This window comes from Candoia aspera, chromosome 10 (assembly GCF_035149785.1).
Source record: "Candoia aspera isolate rCanAsp1 chromosome 10, rCanAsp1.hap2, whole genome shotgun sequence".
Lineage (NCBI taxonomy): Eukaryota > Metazoa > Chordata > Lepidosauria > Squamata > Boidae > Candoia > Candoia aspera.
Genome location: NC_086162.1, coordinates 24,075,650 through 24,092,858, shown reverse-complemented (window position 1 = coordinate 24,092,858; position 17,209 = coordinate 24,075,650). Strand labels below are relative to the sequence as shown.

General features: G+C 48.1%; 1 protein-coding gene across 8 annotated transcripts in view; it reads right to left on the bottom strand.

Annotated features, from left to right (window-relative positions):
• Positions 1-16,976, bottom strand: part of RYR1 (ryanodine receptor 1) — a 124,656-nt gene extending 107,680 nt beyond the window's left edge. For all 8 annotated transcript variants that reach the window (XM_063311940.1, XM_063311932.1, XM_063311935.1 and 5 more), the window contains exons 1-4: positions 16,789-16,976; positions 4,136-4,255; positions 3,258-3,362; positions 1,588-1,608 (exon numbers count right to left, since the gene is read on the bottom strand). In XM_063311940.1, the coding sequence (XP_063168010.1) occupies positions 1,588-1,608; positions 3,258-3,362; positions 4,136-4,255; positions 16,789-16,839 (297 nt within the window). In that variant the 5' untranslated portion in view covers positions 16,840-16,976. The remainder of the gene's footprint in view (positions 1-1,587; positions 1,609-3,257; positions 3,363-4,135; positions 4,256-16,788) is intronic.
• Positions 16,977-17,209: the final 233 nt, after the last annotated feature.

The following is a 17,209-nucleotide window of genomic DNA, read 5'->3' as shown; positions in this document are numbered from 1 at the left end:
ATCATATAAGCCTGCAATTGTTCCTGTAGAATTAAAATTACCGTATGACACAGAATTTTAACATTCCCTTCCTTTGGACCAAATTATCTCACTCCACAATAGGACAGGATCAATATCAGCTTAGCTACCATTCTTGTAAACTGCCCTTCTTCAACAGCTCCATCTGGGTTTTTTCCATGTTATCCCAATAAAGCAGCAAGAGAACAGCTGCTCCCACTTGGCATGCTCAACATGGGTTGCTTATCAACTAATATTTCAGGGATGTTCTCCAAAACTTGAGCAGGGTTGAGGGATACGATCCAAGCCAAGTTGGCTGAATTCTGTGATCCTTGTAATTCCAATTGCCGTTGAAAAGATTGCCATGAACCTTTCTGGACCCAAACAGAAAGTTGTTACTGGGTGCACCATAGCCAAGGTTTTGGTGAGTGAGAAGAGGCAAACCACGTGTCATCCCAGAATAGTAGGACGGAGAGTTTCCACTGTCAACAGCAACCCCCTCTCCCAACTCTCCATTGTCAAGTGCAAAACACCGTGTTTGTTGTGTCATACTGTATTTTACACCCAACTAGAAGAGGATCTTCCAGAAGGAGAGGGGTTCACAGATAGGAACCATGCAAAGTGGCAAAGTGAGGAGAGGCAGAGGACGATCGGGGAAACCACAGCCAGCAGTGGATAAATCCAGTGGGAAGGAAGGTGGGTTGAAAACGTGGAATAAGGAAGAAGGAGGTGGTACAAAGGAGGGAGAGAAAGATTATTTGAGGGAGAGGAAAAGGGGGTCCCACCTGGTTTCAAACAAGGAAGACCGACAAGGAACCCCTTGCTAACAACTGTGGGGTTGGCAGGGTCCCCCCAACTTCATCATCAGATTTTATTGCTATACATTTTCATAGGAATCTCCAACTGCTTTGGAATGGAAATCTCCTTTAAAGGAGGACAAAGACACATTCATTCATCAAGGAGATGAATAAATGCTGGTTGCCAGAATGAGACAGTCTGTGGGATTCTTAAATGGGAAGGGAGCAAAGTAACAATACAAAACAAAACCTGGCACACTCCGGATACGGTTCCCATTCTGAGTCAGATGAGAATTCTGGGAGACGTATCTCGATACAGCTGCACAGCAGATGACAGCCAGCATAACTTAGAAGTATGCATCGTAGGGATTTGGGGGCCTAGAAGCAGAACCCCTGTTTGTATTTGGTGAGGGGTTGGAAGGTTTTAAGAAGCCAGATGTGTGTCTTATGATTTGCAGATACTTAATATGCTCGTTTCACCTCTCAAAACCCTCTTTCCCAAATGGGCCCTTGACCCTCAACTTAGCAGGAACCGCCTGGAATGTCCTTCAAGCCAAAACAAATTGTGCCCTTCTAGGTTAAAGGCTCTGAATGCGCTCCATGGCAGATATACTGTCTTCTTGAAATCTGCCACTTGTCTGTTACTGGTTAAACTTGGAGGTGGGAACCCCGAGAAGGAAGGCAGGAATTGGGAGGCACACACCAAAACAGGGTAGGGAGAAGGGGGAGAAAAGATTTAGAAGGGAGGGTATGGGTGGATGGGATCACGGCAGCAACTAAAGGTAGCACCTACCCACTTGTCCAAGTCAACACCCTAGAGGGTCAGTCGGCAGATTTGAGAAGCCAAAGAAAAGAAGAGGAAGAGAAGATGAACCATTGATGATTACTCAGAGCAAGTGCCAATGGGCACAGCGGGATACCTGAGACTTGTGGATGCCCCACTTCACCCCTTAAAAGGGCACCCCCCATTCACTCACCATTCAAGACTTCTACCAGGTTCTCCCCACAGGGAGAAAGCCAAGGACGTACCCAGGAAACGCTCAGCATCAAGTGAGGATCATGGAATTAAATCAGGAGGTGACACGCAAGAGCAGATCTTGGTTTTTCATCATTGCAGTTTTAGAGGGGAAATATTTTTGCATTGAACAGCTGTCTGAGAAGCAGAAATCAAATGGGTGAGGTGAACCTTCTTTCACTACAGCTCTGGGAAAGGCTTCATGTCTTGATTCCTGCTGGTCAGGTAGCTGTCAATGACTTAGGAGCAGCACCAGTAAGAAGTTGATAACTGGTTGCTTCCACACTAAAGCCCACTACTCTTCCACCGCTAGCTAAGTAGGTGCAACTAAATTTGAGATTGCAGACAGAGTTCTTAATTGGGAAGAGCTTTCCTTCTTATCCTTCTAATAACATTTATTCATGTGCATCAAAGGACCCTGTAATGTTAATTAAAACGTTCCTCTGACTTTTTTTTTCTTGGAGGACTAATCCCTGCTTAATATTGTAGTTTTACAGGGAAGAATTACTGTTGTCTTTTGTGATGTTATTTTATAGCAAAACAGTGCTGTTTTGATAATCAAAAACATAGAAAAGGAAACTAGAAAAGGTTGAAGGCACCCTCTACCTGGCACAAAAGTTGACTCATTAAGGGGCAATTCATCATTAATCATCAGCCACACTGAAAAACCGTAGGAGGAAGCTACTAATTCAAGGCACAAAAGTCCTAAAATGGCTGGATTCAACATAGTAGTATTGCTACTGCCTTTTTTTTAAGGAGCAAAAGCAAATCTGGAAAAAAACAGCAAATGAGTGAATGAGGGAGAATGATTTCATGAAGGTGGGGCAGTGTGGAAGCAATACTTAGCAACGAACAGCGACCGTTGTTTTATTTAATTATTTATTTAATTCAATTGGCGCCGCCCAACTCCAGAGTGACTCTTCCCTAGTCTTCAAGCCCCACCCACCCAATTCCAATGCCAATTCCAGTCCCTCTTAATCCAAACCACAATCCAGAATTCTACTGTAATGGTATGAGGGAATGACCTTGGGAGACAGAAGGAAGAGCCGCAGACTAGACAACGGTCAGATAAGAGGCAGCTGAGCCCAGAGAAGGAATGGGGGCATGGCAAACGTCTCAGAAGGGACCCTCCCTAGTTACTTGGGCTGTAAAGCCAAGTGGGGAGAGATGTACTTTCAGACTTGCAAGATTCTGTTAATCAAGTTAGAGCTAGTACTTCCGGGTGTGCTTCTTATCTGGACTACCTCGCAAGGCTGACATATATCTACGTACATAGCTTTTACTCCAGACAAATGAAAGAGATGCTCATCTGCTCACCCTAGTAAGATACGTGTACCTCTCCTGTATGCACACATACATTCTCATCTCGGGGAGGCCACACCACGTGCCCGCTGAACCCGCCCTCCCAACCGACTGTCCGCAAAGGAAGGAAAACTTCCCGTTCTTACCTCGGCACCCACTTCCACTGTATTGGCCAGCATTTCCTGCAGAGCTCGTACGGACAAGGATTGTTCCAAACTGAAGCAGCATATCGCCAGATCTGGAGGGACTTTCTGTGCAGGCATAGAAAACTGGGTTTTGTTTCTGCTGACTGAGTTGTACAACCGCCTCCCCACCACCACCACCACCAGGCTGGCTACAGCAGGAGACCGAAAATAAAACCTTGCAAATTCTTTACACGGAAAGTCCTAGACATGATTGACTTCTGGAGCTCGCAACCAAGAGTCCTGCGTGGCACCTTAGAAACCATTTGCTGCAAAAGACTAAAGAGGGTTACTCCTCTTGAAATGGTGATTATGGGGCATGGGGGCCACTTTCAAGCGAAGAAGAGTAATTGATTCCCTCTTGTAGCAATGGAGACAGAAGAGACATGAAACATCATAGGTGGAAACAGGCCTCAATGGAGCCTTTCTTCTCATATTCCTTTCCACTCATGTCCCTGTGGCCAAATCAAGCTAAAAACAACAGAAGACCCTTGTCTTACACAAAGCTGTTCCTAAAAATTCCCGAGATAGCGTTCAACAAGAAAAATCCACACATGTTGTATGCTAAGGCTCTGTTGTCCTGTGGTGGTTCATTTCCACAACTGCAAGATTGACACCACACTTTTTCTAAGGAACAGAGGAGGTCTCTTGGCCCAGATCTCAGCATTTGGTCAATCCATCCATGGAAAGAAATCCAAGGTCTCCGGTCTGACAGGCTTCAATACCTAATTCCCAGTATGAAAGGCCAATCCATCAGGTGGCTACAGGCCATGGAAGGAGGGTTAAGCTGTTATTTATGCACCTTTCCGGTTGCCTACCTGCCCCGATTCCTCAGAACGTACCTGAGCGTTAGAGGTAGGTTCCAGAAAACAGAGCCGATTTCCAAAGCCTTCGGCAGCGAGACATAACTTGAGCTGTTCGTTGAAGATGACGGTCGAACTCTGAAGGACAACTTCATCATCCTAAGGGGGGAAAAATAGCTCAGAATTATACATATTCAAGGTCAGTCCCATGGGAACTCCAAAACCAGACTGTTACGCTACAATAGTATTTTTAAAACTTGGCAACTTTAAGAGGTGTGGACTTCAACTCCCAGAATTCCCCAGCCAGCAATGCTGGCTGGGGAATTCTGGGAGTTGAAGTCCACACCTCTTAAAGTTGCCAAGTTTGAGAAACACTTCTTTACAAGATAATATCCTAGATATAAAGGTATTCTCAATTACATGCCAAACTAAGGTGTTCTTGTAAACCTCAGGAGAATTAGGAGATTCCTGGATTTTTCTTGAAAACCTAGCAAAGGAGGTCTCCGTCATCTTCACGCTCTTGTGGTCAGAAAGGACCGTAATCCTTGCGCTTGTCAACCATCTTCCTGATTTTGCCTTCCAGGACTAAGCCTATGGATCAGGGTCATGCAATTCACTTAACATTCTCTGCAGTAGAGAAATAGAGGCAGCCCATATAAGGTGCCACCACCCATCTCCTCGGCTTGTGAGGACCAGGAGGGACATAACGGACCTTCTGTATAATGGACAGGAGCAGCCAGCCAGGAAACTTGTAGCTAGAGCTGAGAAGACAAGACAAGTGGCCTATCCAGGTATTTGGGTGTAGAAGAACACTGTCTTGATGGGATCAGAACCATCTTAGGTTTGTTTGTTTCTTTTAATAAATACTTTTGAGCAGCTCTGCCTTTGATCTGTGATCTTAACAGAAGGCTGTGCTGGTAAGAACAAAGCGTGGATTCCTGAGTTCATCATCCCCAACTTTGGAAGAAGAACACAGGTATCTGGTAGAATCCACAATAACACCACTTCTGCCAGGACATAATTGCACAATTGATGGGAATTGTGTCATTGGCGTGATGACAGCATGACACATGCAATGTCATTTCCCCAACCCAGTAGAAACCATGAAGAAGAATGGGATCAAGGGAACCAGAGTATGTGTGAAAGAGCATCTGGGTTTAAACTCCCCCCACTTGAGGAGAGTTAGCGAGGATGTGGGATGCATTAAAGGATGAACTGGCAATTTTCATGCCTTTTTAGTCTGCTGCTAAGATTTTTGCTGGCTGTTTCAGAACTACTTCATGTTCAACTTCTTTATCCCTGCTACCCTTTCAGACTCTGCCCCTACCACCCTTCTCTAAATCAACCTCCCATCTGTGCCTTCTGTGACATCATAGCAGCCACCAATTGCTTGGCTTTTTGACACCCTCCCTGCAATAGCACAGCGTTCAGTGAATTAATAGGATTTCACCAATTGGTGCATTTTATAATGGGGCCAAAACTGAGCCCTTGAAAAAAAGATCAAAGAAATTATCTCAAAGCAATTCAGGAAACCTTAATAAAGAAGAAAAACCCAATTGCTTCCTGCTAGATAGTGATGTAGATAGATAGATAGATAGATAGATAGATAGATAGATAGATAGATAGATAGATAGATAGATAGATAGATAGCTTTTCCTATCACAACAAGCATTGTCCAGGCAACAAATTCTACTAGAGTAATCATGGCTAGCTATTGGGAGGGCTCAAACTGAGTATAAACACAATCAAAACAGTCAAGCTGACAGCAATACACAATAATCATAAGCGAAGCCACCCTAAACAGACGGGCTGTTTTCTAAGTCCCATCACCATTCTGACCTTCCTGTCCAAACTCCTGAACAGCCATGGAGAGGAACGATAACCGGGCCTTTTCCGCTGAGTCTGCAAACCCTCTTTGGGCTTCATGGTGGAATGTTTCTGGGCTTTGTTCTGGAAGAAGCCTTTTTAGACATTTTATCAGAGGTCCAAAGATGAGGCAGAGGAAGGAACTACAGAATGGGAACTCTACTTGCTGTCCCCTTGTCTTGGGGTGGATTTTCAGTCCATAGCACAAAAACATTTTTGTTTCTGGCTTCCATCCATTCTGTTTTAAAAGGCTGCTTTTAGGTTCAGGAGAAGCCAGAAAGCACAATACAACAACAGCAGCAGCAATAATAACTGATAGTAGTATTTCAGCTCCTTCTGGAGTATGCTGCCCACCCACAGCCAAGGCTCACTGGTACACTTTAGCCTCTTCGCATAATAAAAGAAATGCACCTGTCTGAATCTGATTTCCCCATCCAACACCCAAGCAGCTGTCTGAAGGGCCTTGGACAGGACCTTTAGAGGACCTCGAGGGGTCTTATTAAATGGCAAAAAAAAAGGTCCGTTATTCAGAATCATAGAATCACAGAATCAATCATAGAATCACAGAATCACAGAATCACAGAATCACAGAATCATAGAATCACAGAATCACAGAATCAATCATAGAATCAATCAAAGAATCACAGAATCACAGGGGTCGGAAGGGACCTTGGAGGTCTTCTAATCCAACCCCCTGCCCAAGGCAGGAATCCTCATGGTTTTCTAATCTTTTCTTTAAAACCTCCAGCGATGGAGCACCCACAACTCTGGGAGGTGAGCTGTTCCACTGCTTAAACGTTCTCACTGTCAGGAAATTCCTGCTTATTTCCAGGTTGGATCTCCCTCTGATGAGCTTCCACCCACTGCTTCTTGTCCTGTTTATGCTTACGCTTTTATTTAGGGATGCGTGAGTGTGGATTTTCTGCATCAAAGGAGGAAATATCAGATAAGAGTCACCACTTGAAGAGATCACCTATTGATTTTCCAATAGGCAAGGTATTTTGAAATCTGACAGGCTGCTTGAACTCTGACATAAGACAATTTACTGATATTCCATCACTTAGATATACTTATTGTGGCTGAGCTTCCTTCTCCCTCCTGTCTAAAATGTGTTACGCCAGATCATGAGGACTAGCAGCCTGAATACTGTATTTACAATGGGACAGATTAAAAAAAAATCTTATTTATATTTCAAAGGTATGGAAATAAACCAAAGGTGTTATTTCTCCAGGACATGCTCTCAGCCTAACTGGTTGCATTAGGGTTTATTTTATTTATTTGTTTTTAAGATTTATAAGGCTGCCCAGCAAAAACAGTGTGACTCTGCATGGCATACAGCATAAAAAAAAATTAAAGAAAAAAAGAGACACTCCCCCCACCCGTATAACAATATTTATTTGTTGTATTCTGGTTCTTTTCTAAAATGTCTATTTAACTGAACCATCGATCTCCATGTTTACAACCATGTGTCTCTGGAAGCAGCATGGCATAAAAATCCAACCGTAAAGCTTTTCTTTGCGCATAATCTCCATGCTAGGAAAAGTTCTCATGTCAGAACAGTGAATGAAGACATCTGCATTGGTTGACTTATTGTTGTCGTCTGAGCTGCTTCAAGTCTGGCTTGGTTCACTGCTTGTGCAATCAGTGGTCTGCATGCCTATGATTCGCCATGTAAGCCATAAATCACCGTTTAGCTCTATGCATACTTCACGTAGCATATTAACCCCAAACAAAGAAAGGTTATAAGAAGGTGGACGTAGCCACCATCCCTGAAAAACAGCGCCCTGTTTCAAATCTAAGCTCAGCATAGGGATTGGGAGAAGAAAGACATTTTAGGGAAGGGAAAACAACAACAACAACAATAATAACCTTTAACACCATCAAACAACAACATCTGCCTATCCCAGGTCTTTGGGAAGGACTCGACAGGCGGACAAAAATGCCAAATCCAGTCTAAACATCTGGCTGACTATGACCAACCGTGATTTATTAAATTTGTATGCCCCCCAATTCTGAATAGCACTAGGTGGCTCACAACAATCCAAGAAAGTCATAAAACATAAAACATGAAGTTAAATGTGGAGAACAACTTTCCCCCCATCGCTGCCAGACAAAACAAAACGAAAATCACCCTGGATAGCGCTTCTGGACTAGAAAGTATATTTTAAAGTTAGGTTTACTTCCACGTCCTTCATCAACCCACCCACCCCCAAAGTCAGAACCCAAGTGGGCACAAAACCAGCATCATCAGTGGCTGACAAACGGAGTTACAGAGCAAGCAGCTTCCTATCAGCCCTGCCTGCCATCACTGGCAGCCTCCATCAGTCAAGGGCACCGAAATGAAACCTGCAGCGCCAGTGCGGGGAATTAAGGAGGGGAAGGCACGTGCGCACCAGCCAATGCTCTGAGATGCGCCACCAAGGTTGGAGACCTTGGAACACAGCCACAAATGGGGAGGGTGACTCAGAAACTATCTGGGAAGAGGACATCGGCGTCCCCAATCCAGCTGACAGATGCTTCTTGACCCTGCTGGTGTTGGCAACGCAGGCCAGCAATGAGGATGGGAAATGAGGATGCCAGCGGTCCATTCCATCCATGGAAAGGTAGAGGGAAGTCAGGGGTAATAGTTAGAGCAGGAGGTAACTCCCTAAGGCAGCCTTCCCTAACAGCCAGCAGGGCCATTCCTGAGAATTCTGGAAGTCCACATGGATGGAAGTTGCCAAGCTTGGGAACCACTGCCAAGACAACAGCTGGATTCCCTCAGCGTGCTGGGCAAAAGTTATCCCACCTTATTTTAACCTAGCCTAGCGTGTTGTGGGATCCCAGCTCTCAAGCTTTGCTTAAAATCTATCTATATGCTACTAAAACTCTCGTGTCTGTTACTGGGTTAAATGGCGCATCACGGGGCAACCATTTTTGAACCAAGGTACCTCAAATGGGCTAACTTACAGAATGCATCCAGAATCTGGGAGCCACTGTGCATGGGGACCACGATTCCCAGAACTTCAAGAAGTGCAGTGGCACCACATCTGGAGGATGGCCACCTAGTTAAGGGAAGCTGTTCTTTTAAAGGTTTTACTAGACAACCCGTGACCCTCTGGGTCATTGTTTCAGGCATATTTCCTTACCAGATTTCTCCATGCTTCAGCATGTACTGCCTTCACTGGAAAAGTCCTTAAAAATTCAGGGAGGCATTCAGTGATGTCTCTGCCTTGAAAGCAGCCCATGTTGAACTGTACAGCCCAGTCAAACATCAGGAGTTGGCCACAGGAAACATTTTATGACGTATTGTATTATGTCATAAACATGTTTTATGATTTATGTCATAAAATGTTTTACAAAATTTGCCAAATTGCTGTTCACAGGAGCCATGGGTCCCAGATTTTGGACACATTCTGTAAGTTGGCCCATTTGAGGTACCTTGGTTCAAAAACGGTTGCCCGACAATGTGCCGTTTTGCCCAGTTACAGGCTCCCAGAATTCTCAGGAACGGCCTGCTGGCTGGAGAACTCTGGGAGTGGAGGTCCAACCATCAGGTAGCTGCCTCAGCTTTCCTTCTGCGAAAGGGGAGCAACAACGCTCCACTTCACAGAGCCCGGCAAAGGGAAAACACTCCCGAATTCAAAGGGCTTTACCTTCTGCAACAGACAGGAAAAAGGTTTAAAAATCTTTGTTTCTTGCTGTCAGCTGCTTTGAACAATCATGCCGTTCGAAGCAGCCCAGGAGCATTTGAAATAAATAAATGTCTCCCAAGTGACGCAGCCAGGTAATTTTAGACTCTGGACCTGCTGTTCAGGAACCCCACTTTGAGCTTCCTAGCGCAACAATTTGAACGTGGGAAATTTCTGCGCAAAGGCCATTGGCCAAGTGGGCTGCGCTCGGAGCCCCTGCTGCCCCAAAGACCTGCCTTGACGTACCTTCTGTTCCCCAGACGCCTCCACCCCCCCACCCAGCCCACCCCGCCCCCCCAGCCCACCCCGCCCCCCCATTCCATCTAGCTGATCTCCAAATCCAAGCCGGCTTGCCGCCCACCCTGGCTTCGGCCCTCCTGGAGATTATGTTTCTTAGCTGCCTATTTCTGCCCAGAGAATGTGCAGCATCAGCTGCCGGTTGTACGTTCTTTGTGCAGAAAGAAGGACTGCCCTCTCACAAGCAGGGCTGAGCTTGTGGCCAGTTTAACAACCCCTAAGGAGAAGGGGAAGGGGCTCCGGGTGGGGGTTCAACCAAATGGTTAAGTTCTACAACCCTGGTTGTAAGAGCTAGCAGAGTAGGTGAAGGGGCCCTGTCCCTCCCTGGCCTTCCAATTTTCCCTATCTCCTTTCCAGATTGTCAGAATGGCTTGCCTTCAGCAAGAACTTGGGTTAGCAACAGCAGAGCATTCAAAAGGGTAGCTTGGGCACAGAGGCTGCCAAGCTGCTGACCACTTTTAATTTCAAGCATGAGGACTATGTCCTTGGGCTAGGAATGTCCTCTTGTAGCAAGTGATCAAACATCTGGCTAGAATTCTGCCTTTTTCACTTGCCTGCAACAGGAATCTCAAAATCTTGGTAATCTCTGCCAGGTTCTACAGCAAATGTGCCAGATCTAGAAATAAATCCAGGCTGAGCCCCTTTCATCTGCAGGGGAGAACACCACAAAATCTCCTGTGCTCTTGACCCTCTGAAGGCATCTGAGCTGCGAGCGAGTGAAAATACAGGGGAGCCCAGAATAGCCAAAATCAGGTGCTCGGTCGACTAAGCAAAAAAAGGCCATTCAGTACAAAGGGAGCAGCTGCAAAACCTGCAGGCAGGATAATAAAAGGTGGGATGGGAAATAAATTTTAAATTTAAAAAAAAACAGACAATTTTGCACCTGGAATTATTGCCCCAAGACATGCTGAACTTTACTACGTAACTTACTAAGTTACTTTACTAAGCAACAAGACAGTGAACTATACACCAGCCAAACAGGGATTCATACAATTTGCCACACCACCAACAGTATATACACACGAAGGTTCATTCAAACCAAGCTTATTATGTTGTGTGCGTGCAGCTTCTAGACGGTTCCTGAACCTGGTTAACCACACTGCAGTGAAGGTGGTTTTTAGCGATTCACGGAGGGGGTGAACAAGGTAACTTTCAGACTGGGGACTCCAGAGGTGTTCGGGGGGGGGGGTATCCCAAAAGTCAAGATAGCAGCCATGCTCTCCCAATCGAAGCCTGCTCATTTTTCGCCTGCAGCACACGTTGTGGACACTACATTGACTTTTTTGACCTCCGCTCCCCCCAGATGCCCCTGCAGACTCTCCAAGAACCAGCATGGCTGCAGGCCATGATGGCTGGGGATGATGGGAGTTGCCTCCCAGCCCCAGGCGAGACTCTCTTGTTGTGGAAGGCTGCAGCATAAGCTTTCACTGAGGGATTTTGTGCAGTACAAAAAGCTAAAAAAGTTGGCAGAAATTATTTCCTAAAAAAAAAAGGGGGGGCACAGAAATTTAGAGAAGCGTCTGTTCTTGGAAATCCTGTTTTACAACGATGAAGAGGGTCTCCTAAGCAGCCTACATTTCCTCACAAAGGGCTGGCCGACTTAAAGTAGGAAGCTGCGATTCCCAGCTCTGCAGAAAAGCAATTGGACAGGAACCCAGCCTGTTTCGTTCCTCCTTCTCCCTGGGGGGAAGCGCCCTCCAAAACTGAAGCTCAGGATGCATTTCTTTAGCTATTATTTATTTCATTTCTTTACCCAGCTCCTAGGCAGCTCCAACCAACTGACTCTGAACAGCGTTCACACACTCCAAACCTGTAACCTGAGTTTAAACCCACACACGAGAGTCAAAAATTTAAAACTTAAGAGGGTGGTCCGAGAAAGTCTGCTCTGAGGATGGCCCTGCAGTGTTTTTGAGCCAGAAAAAGTTGAGAGAGAACTGCGCTGGAAACCGAAAGATCAAACTTCCCCCCTTTCAATCCCCCCCAACCCTCATCTTTCATCCGCCTTCATTCACTATTCCCATGGGCTTGGGGAGGGGAATGAGTATTTTTGGAGACTGCACCTGTTCGGAGCATTCCTGCAAACTCTGGGTAAGCACATAGCTTAGAGCCGGGGAACTTGCTGACATACACACACACACACACACACACACACATGCCTTACAGACAGGTCAAGAATGACTTTTGGGCAAAACAGACATGCGTGCACACTCACCCAGAAGGGTGACAATGAGAGCTTCCACAGAAACCTACATCCACAAATAGCGTGGAATAACACGTTGTGCAAAAGAGGGACCGCATCACCAGGCCACCGAGCTGTGCAACACTGCATCTTTTTCTTCTTAAAGACACAGCCTTGGTGCAATTTGTTACTGAGTTTAATTATTTCTAAACGTGTGGCTGACAGTCGCATTGGTCCGCCGCTTGCAGCAAAGCGGGTCCGGCTTTAAAGCGGCAACAAATCCGGTGATGGCGTTAGCTTTGATACCCAGCTAGGAACCAGCCTCTCAGAAGGGACTAATTTACTGCCGAGTTCAGTCTTCTAAAGCTGATGCCACATCTCAAGACCCTGTTACTGTTTTATGATGGAACAAATGTGTCGAAAACATTTTTGCCAGTGAAAAGCACATCCAATTGATTCAACAAGTATTCATTTTCCTTAAAAAGCACTGTTAAAGGAGCAAGGAAACCTTTTTATCACCACAGAGGCCTTCTGTGATTATGGGAGCAAGAAGGACTCTTCTGAAAGGGTGTCTTCTATGAATTCATCAAAATGCAAAAAACAGTGCAGAAAAGATATTTTTTATTGTTCAGCTGCCAGATCTGTTTTATTGCATTTCTTAAGGCAGGGTGAAGAATCTCCAGATATTGATAAACTACAGTTCCCAGCATTCCTTTTGGATTCTTTCAAGCTCTCCTGTCTGAGCTCTCCAAGCCACTTTGCCATTTTGGAAAAAAAGACAACAGAGCTTCTTTGTTATTACCGATGATTACGATAATCGGATATCAGCAATTGGGAACCAGTACATTGCACAAAGTTCTTTTTTTCTCAGAAACTACTAGGAATTATTGAGTTTGGGAATAAACATAAACTTTAGAGTTGGAATGTATGGGTACCGTAGTGGTCATCTAGTCCAACCCCCTGCTCAGTGCAGGATGTACTACAGCAGTGTTTTTCAGACTTGGCAACTTTAAGGTGTATGGACTTCAGCTCCCAGAATTCCCCAGCCAGCATGGGAATTGGAGCATGGGAGCTGAAGTCCACACATCTTAAGTTGCCAAGTGTGAAAAACACAGTACTGGAGCAGCTCTGACAGATGACACCCCCCGCCCAGCTCTGTTTGAAGACCTTTCAGCAACAGAGAACTCACCACATCATGGGGCAGGCAATTCTACAGGCTGACAGCTCATATTGTATGGTAAATATAAGGATCTAGCTCCCTGCAATAAAGCCACAATTCCTTTTTCATACCCAGGGTGTTTTTATGGTCCAGTAGGGTGGAAGCACTGTTCAAAACTGTCCAAGGGCTTTTTCTGCAAAAAGATGATGGGAGGATCACCCCACCTTTCTGCAGCTGGGAATTTGGAAAGTTGCAATACCAAACTCAACCACAAACTGGGGAATGCTGTCCTAAGATGATCAAGGTCAACAGCTTTTGAGTTTGGTTCCTGGGCTAAGACCTCACCCTGATGGAGTTCTTCACCTCTCCATACCTTTAAGTGCTACTCACTTCCCTGCCTGGCCTCTCTGGCTGGATCTCCACATGGTGCTAACCCCTGGTATATTTAAGCCTGATTTGAAGGAACTACAATGGCCTAAGATAAGCCACAGACAATGGTTTACGAGCCTCAATAGCCTACATCACAGGTCAGACCAAAACCAAGCCAGTGCCATGAGGGAAGACTTAGGTAGATGCGTGCCTCAGTTTCTCTTCCTGGACCCAACCTCCACCACCCCACAGAGGGAGGGTGCAAGGACACTGGAGTTATAGATATAACTATAGTTATAATTGCATTCATACAGACCTGTTGTGTTTAAATACGGGCACCTAAAATCATCATCTGCTAATCTGACCCTTTAAGGCAGTGTTTCTCAACCTTGGCCACTTTAAGATCTGTGGACTTTAACTCCCAGAATTCCCCAGCAAGCCTGGCTGGCTGAGGAATTCTGGGAGTTGAAGTTCACACATCTTAAAGTGGCCAAGGTTGAGAAACACTGCCCTAGAGAGACAGTATGGTGTGGTGGTTAAAGGCAATGGAGTGGGGAGACCCAAGCTCAAATCCTCCCTTCAGCACAAAAGTCAGCTGGGTGGCTTTCGGCCAGTCACTCTCTCTCAGCCTTGGGAAGAAAATACTGGCACACCATTTCTGAAAATGTTCCTAAGAAAACTGCAGGGACTTGTCCAGGCAGATTCCAGGAGACTCGAGCGGTCCTAAACCTGAGAAGGCAGTTTATAAGGAAGAGCCCTCAGCTGTCAACCTGAGATAAATAAAGGTTAGTAACTGGAGAGGCCATCAGGCAGGCAACGGTTTTCCCTGTGACTCTCTATGGACGTGAAAGTTAGATTTTGAAGAAGCAGGATAGGTGATTCTAAAGAAAAGCATTGATGCTTTTGACCTTCAGCGTTGGAGAAGGCTCCTGGGAATACCATGGACAGCCACAAAAACAAACTAACGGATTACCGAACAAATCAATCCAGAGTTCTCACGCAGGGCACAAATGAGCAAGCTCAAATTATCCTACTTAGGGCACACCATGTGAAGACCCAGCTCTAATGCTGGGAAAGGTGGAAGGAAAGAGAAGAAGAGGACGACCACCAGCAAGGTAGGGGGACTCAGTTTCAGCAGCGATGAGGGCACTGCTGGAAGACCTGAAGGACCAGGCTGGGGACCGATCATCCTGGAGAACAATCCATCTGTGTGCTTGCTAAGAGTCGACATGGGCTTGACGGCCCATCACCAATTAACCAACTGGCGAGGCCGGACTTGGAAAAGCATCGTTTTACCACAGCATCTAGGAGGGACCCAACACATCTACTCAGCATGCCCTCGTCTCCATTAGAAGGTGCAGTTCCAGTTGCAAGCGACACGCACAGCGTATCTGCGCAGGGCAGCTTTAAGATGCAGATGCTGAAAGGGCTCTCCTTGCCCTCAGCCCCTCTTAGGGCCCAGCAGCACTGAGGTCCCTTTGGCCTAGTGGTTCAGGCGCTGGGCTAGAAACCAGGAGACTGAGAGTTCTAGTCCCGCCTTGGGCATGAAAGCCGGCTGGGTGACCTTGGGCCAGTCCCTCTCTTTCAGCCCAGCCCACCTCACAGGGTTGTTGTTGTGGGGAAAAGAGGAGGAGGAAGGAGTACTAGGTATGTTCCCTGCCTTGAGTTATTGATAAAAATAATAAAGGAGGGATAGAAAAACAAACAAACAAACAAACAAAGGCAGCCTTTGGAATCTCTCAGCCTGCACCTACAGAAGCAGCGGGGAGCAAACAGCTGTCCAGATCAAAGGGGAGACAGCATTAGGAGCGAGGAGGTGGGCGCCTGAGGCTTCTGCTGAGCTAGACGACGGTGTTCCCATCCAAGGTCCAGCAAGGCTCGTCTATCTGGGGGGGGGGGGGCAGAGGGGAGAAGGAGGCAGCACTGAGTCGAATCCAATGCCCTCCGCTGAGCCCTGGGACACCACCTGTTCTCAGGCAGCTTGGTGAGCCAACATCCATCCCACTGGGAATAGGATGGACTCTAATTTTAGCCCCCCTGAGCCTCAGCGGGGAAGAAACAGGCCAAAACTCCAGCGGCAGAACCCTCCCCACAGAGACCAAGGGGGAAAAAAGATAGAGCACTCCCAACCTGGCTGTTCAGGACCACCTGATCACCGTCCAGGCATCAGGGTGCCTTCCTTTGTGTTTCCTCAGCCTGCCCATCCCCATTATTCCAAAACCCACCGATCTGATTCCCACAGAAGAACACCTGAGTTTGGCAAAAAGCCTCTTTCCCCCCCAAGAAACTGAGCCACGAAAGTGCCTTCCTCGCTGGTTGCTCCAACGGCATCGAAATGGAAGCGGGGGGCGGGGGGGGGAGGGAGAGGGCACCACGAGGCTGTGCGAATGCGGGCAGAGGGAGAGAGGCAAGGGAGTTCGCCCCCCACACCCGGCCGGCCATCAGCAGCTCGAGTAGCCGGGCCCATCCCGGATGCAGAGGGGCTGTGCGACCCCCTCCCTCCCCAGCCCCTCCCCTAATCTGGGCTGCCCAAACTTTGGGCCGAGAGTACCACCTCTTCGAGGCCCTTTCTGGCTTCGCAGCCCCTTGCAGATCCGTCCTTCCAGCAACGTCCCGCAGGGAACGCCCTGAAGAGGAATGGGGGGGGGGTCGCTCCAATTAAAAGCCCCCGACCCAAATCCATCTTCCCAGCAGGGAAAGCAAAACGCTGGGTCAGCCCTACGGCGTCAAACAGACAGGAGGCAACTGCCCTGTCCTCCACTTCAGCGCAGCGTGTCCCGGTCTCGGGTTCACACGTACCCCTGGGGAAATTCTCCGACCCAACTTTCGCCCGACCTTGCTCAAGTCCGCCCCCGCCACCCTCTCCGCTTCGCCCCGGCGCCCCGTCCGCTCGCACCGCCCACCGCCCGCACCGGGGTCCTGCGCTGGCCCCTTTGCCGCGCCGGCACAGCCCGGAGGCGCGACTCTCGCCCGGCTCGGCGGGGTGGGCGAGGGGCTCTCCGCGCGAGGGGGGGCTTCCCTTCGCCTGGCTCCCCCTCCCACCCGTCCCGTTGCTCCAGCCGGCCCCCTCCTCCTCCCAAGCCGGCCTTCCTCCTCCTCCTCCGGCGGGGCTCCGACCTGCCTTCGCGCCCCCCCCACCCCGCCGGCTCACCGTCCGCAGAAACTGCACGTCGTCCTCCCCCTCGCCGCCGCCTTCGGCCATGGCTGGGCTGGGCTGGGCTGGGCTGGGCTGGGCGGCGGGTCGGTGGCCCTGGGCTGGCGGGCACCGGCCGGGTTGGTGCGGGGGTAGCCGCCGGGAGCTGCCGCGGAGACACTGACCGGGCGTCCCGGCGCCGGCAGCAGCACCAGCCGGCCGAGCCGTTCCCGCCCCCGGACCGCCCCCTAGGAGGGGAGAAAGGAGAGACGGCCGCGAGCCTGCACGCTGCCTCTCCGTCGCCAAGTGGAGCCCGCAGGGCCAAAAGCAGTCTACCGTGGCTAGGCGGGGGGCGGTCCTCTGAGCTGCTAGGATGCGTTCCTGTGCATTCCACCTGTAGTGCGCTCTCCCGCTCGCATTCATTCATTAAGGGCATTTG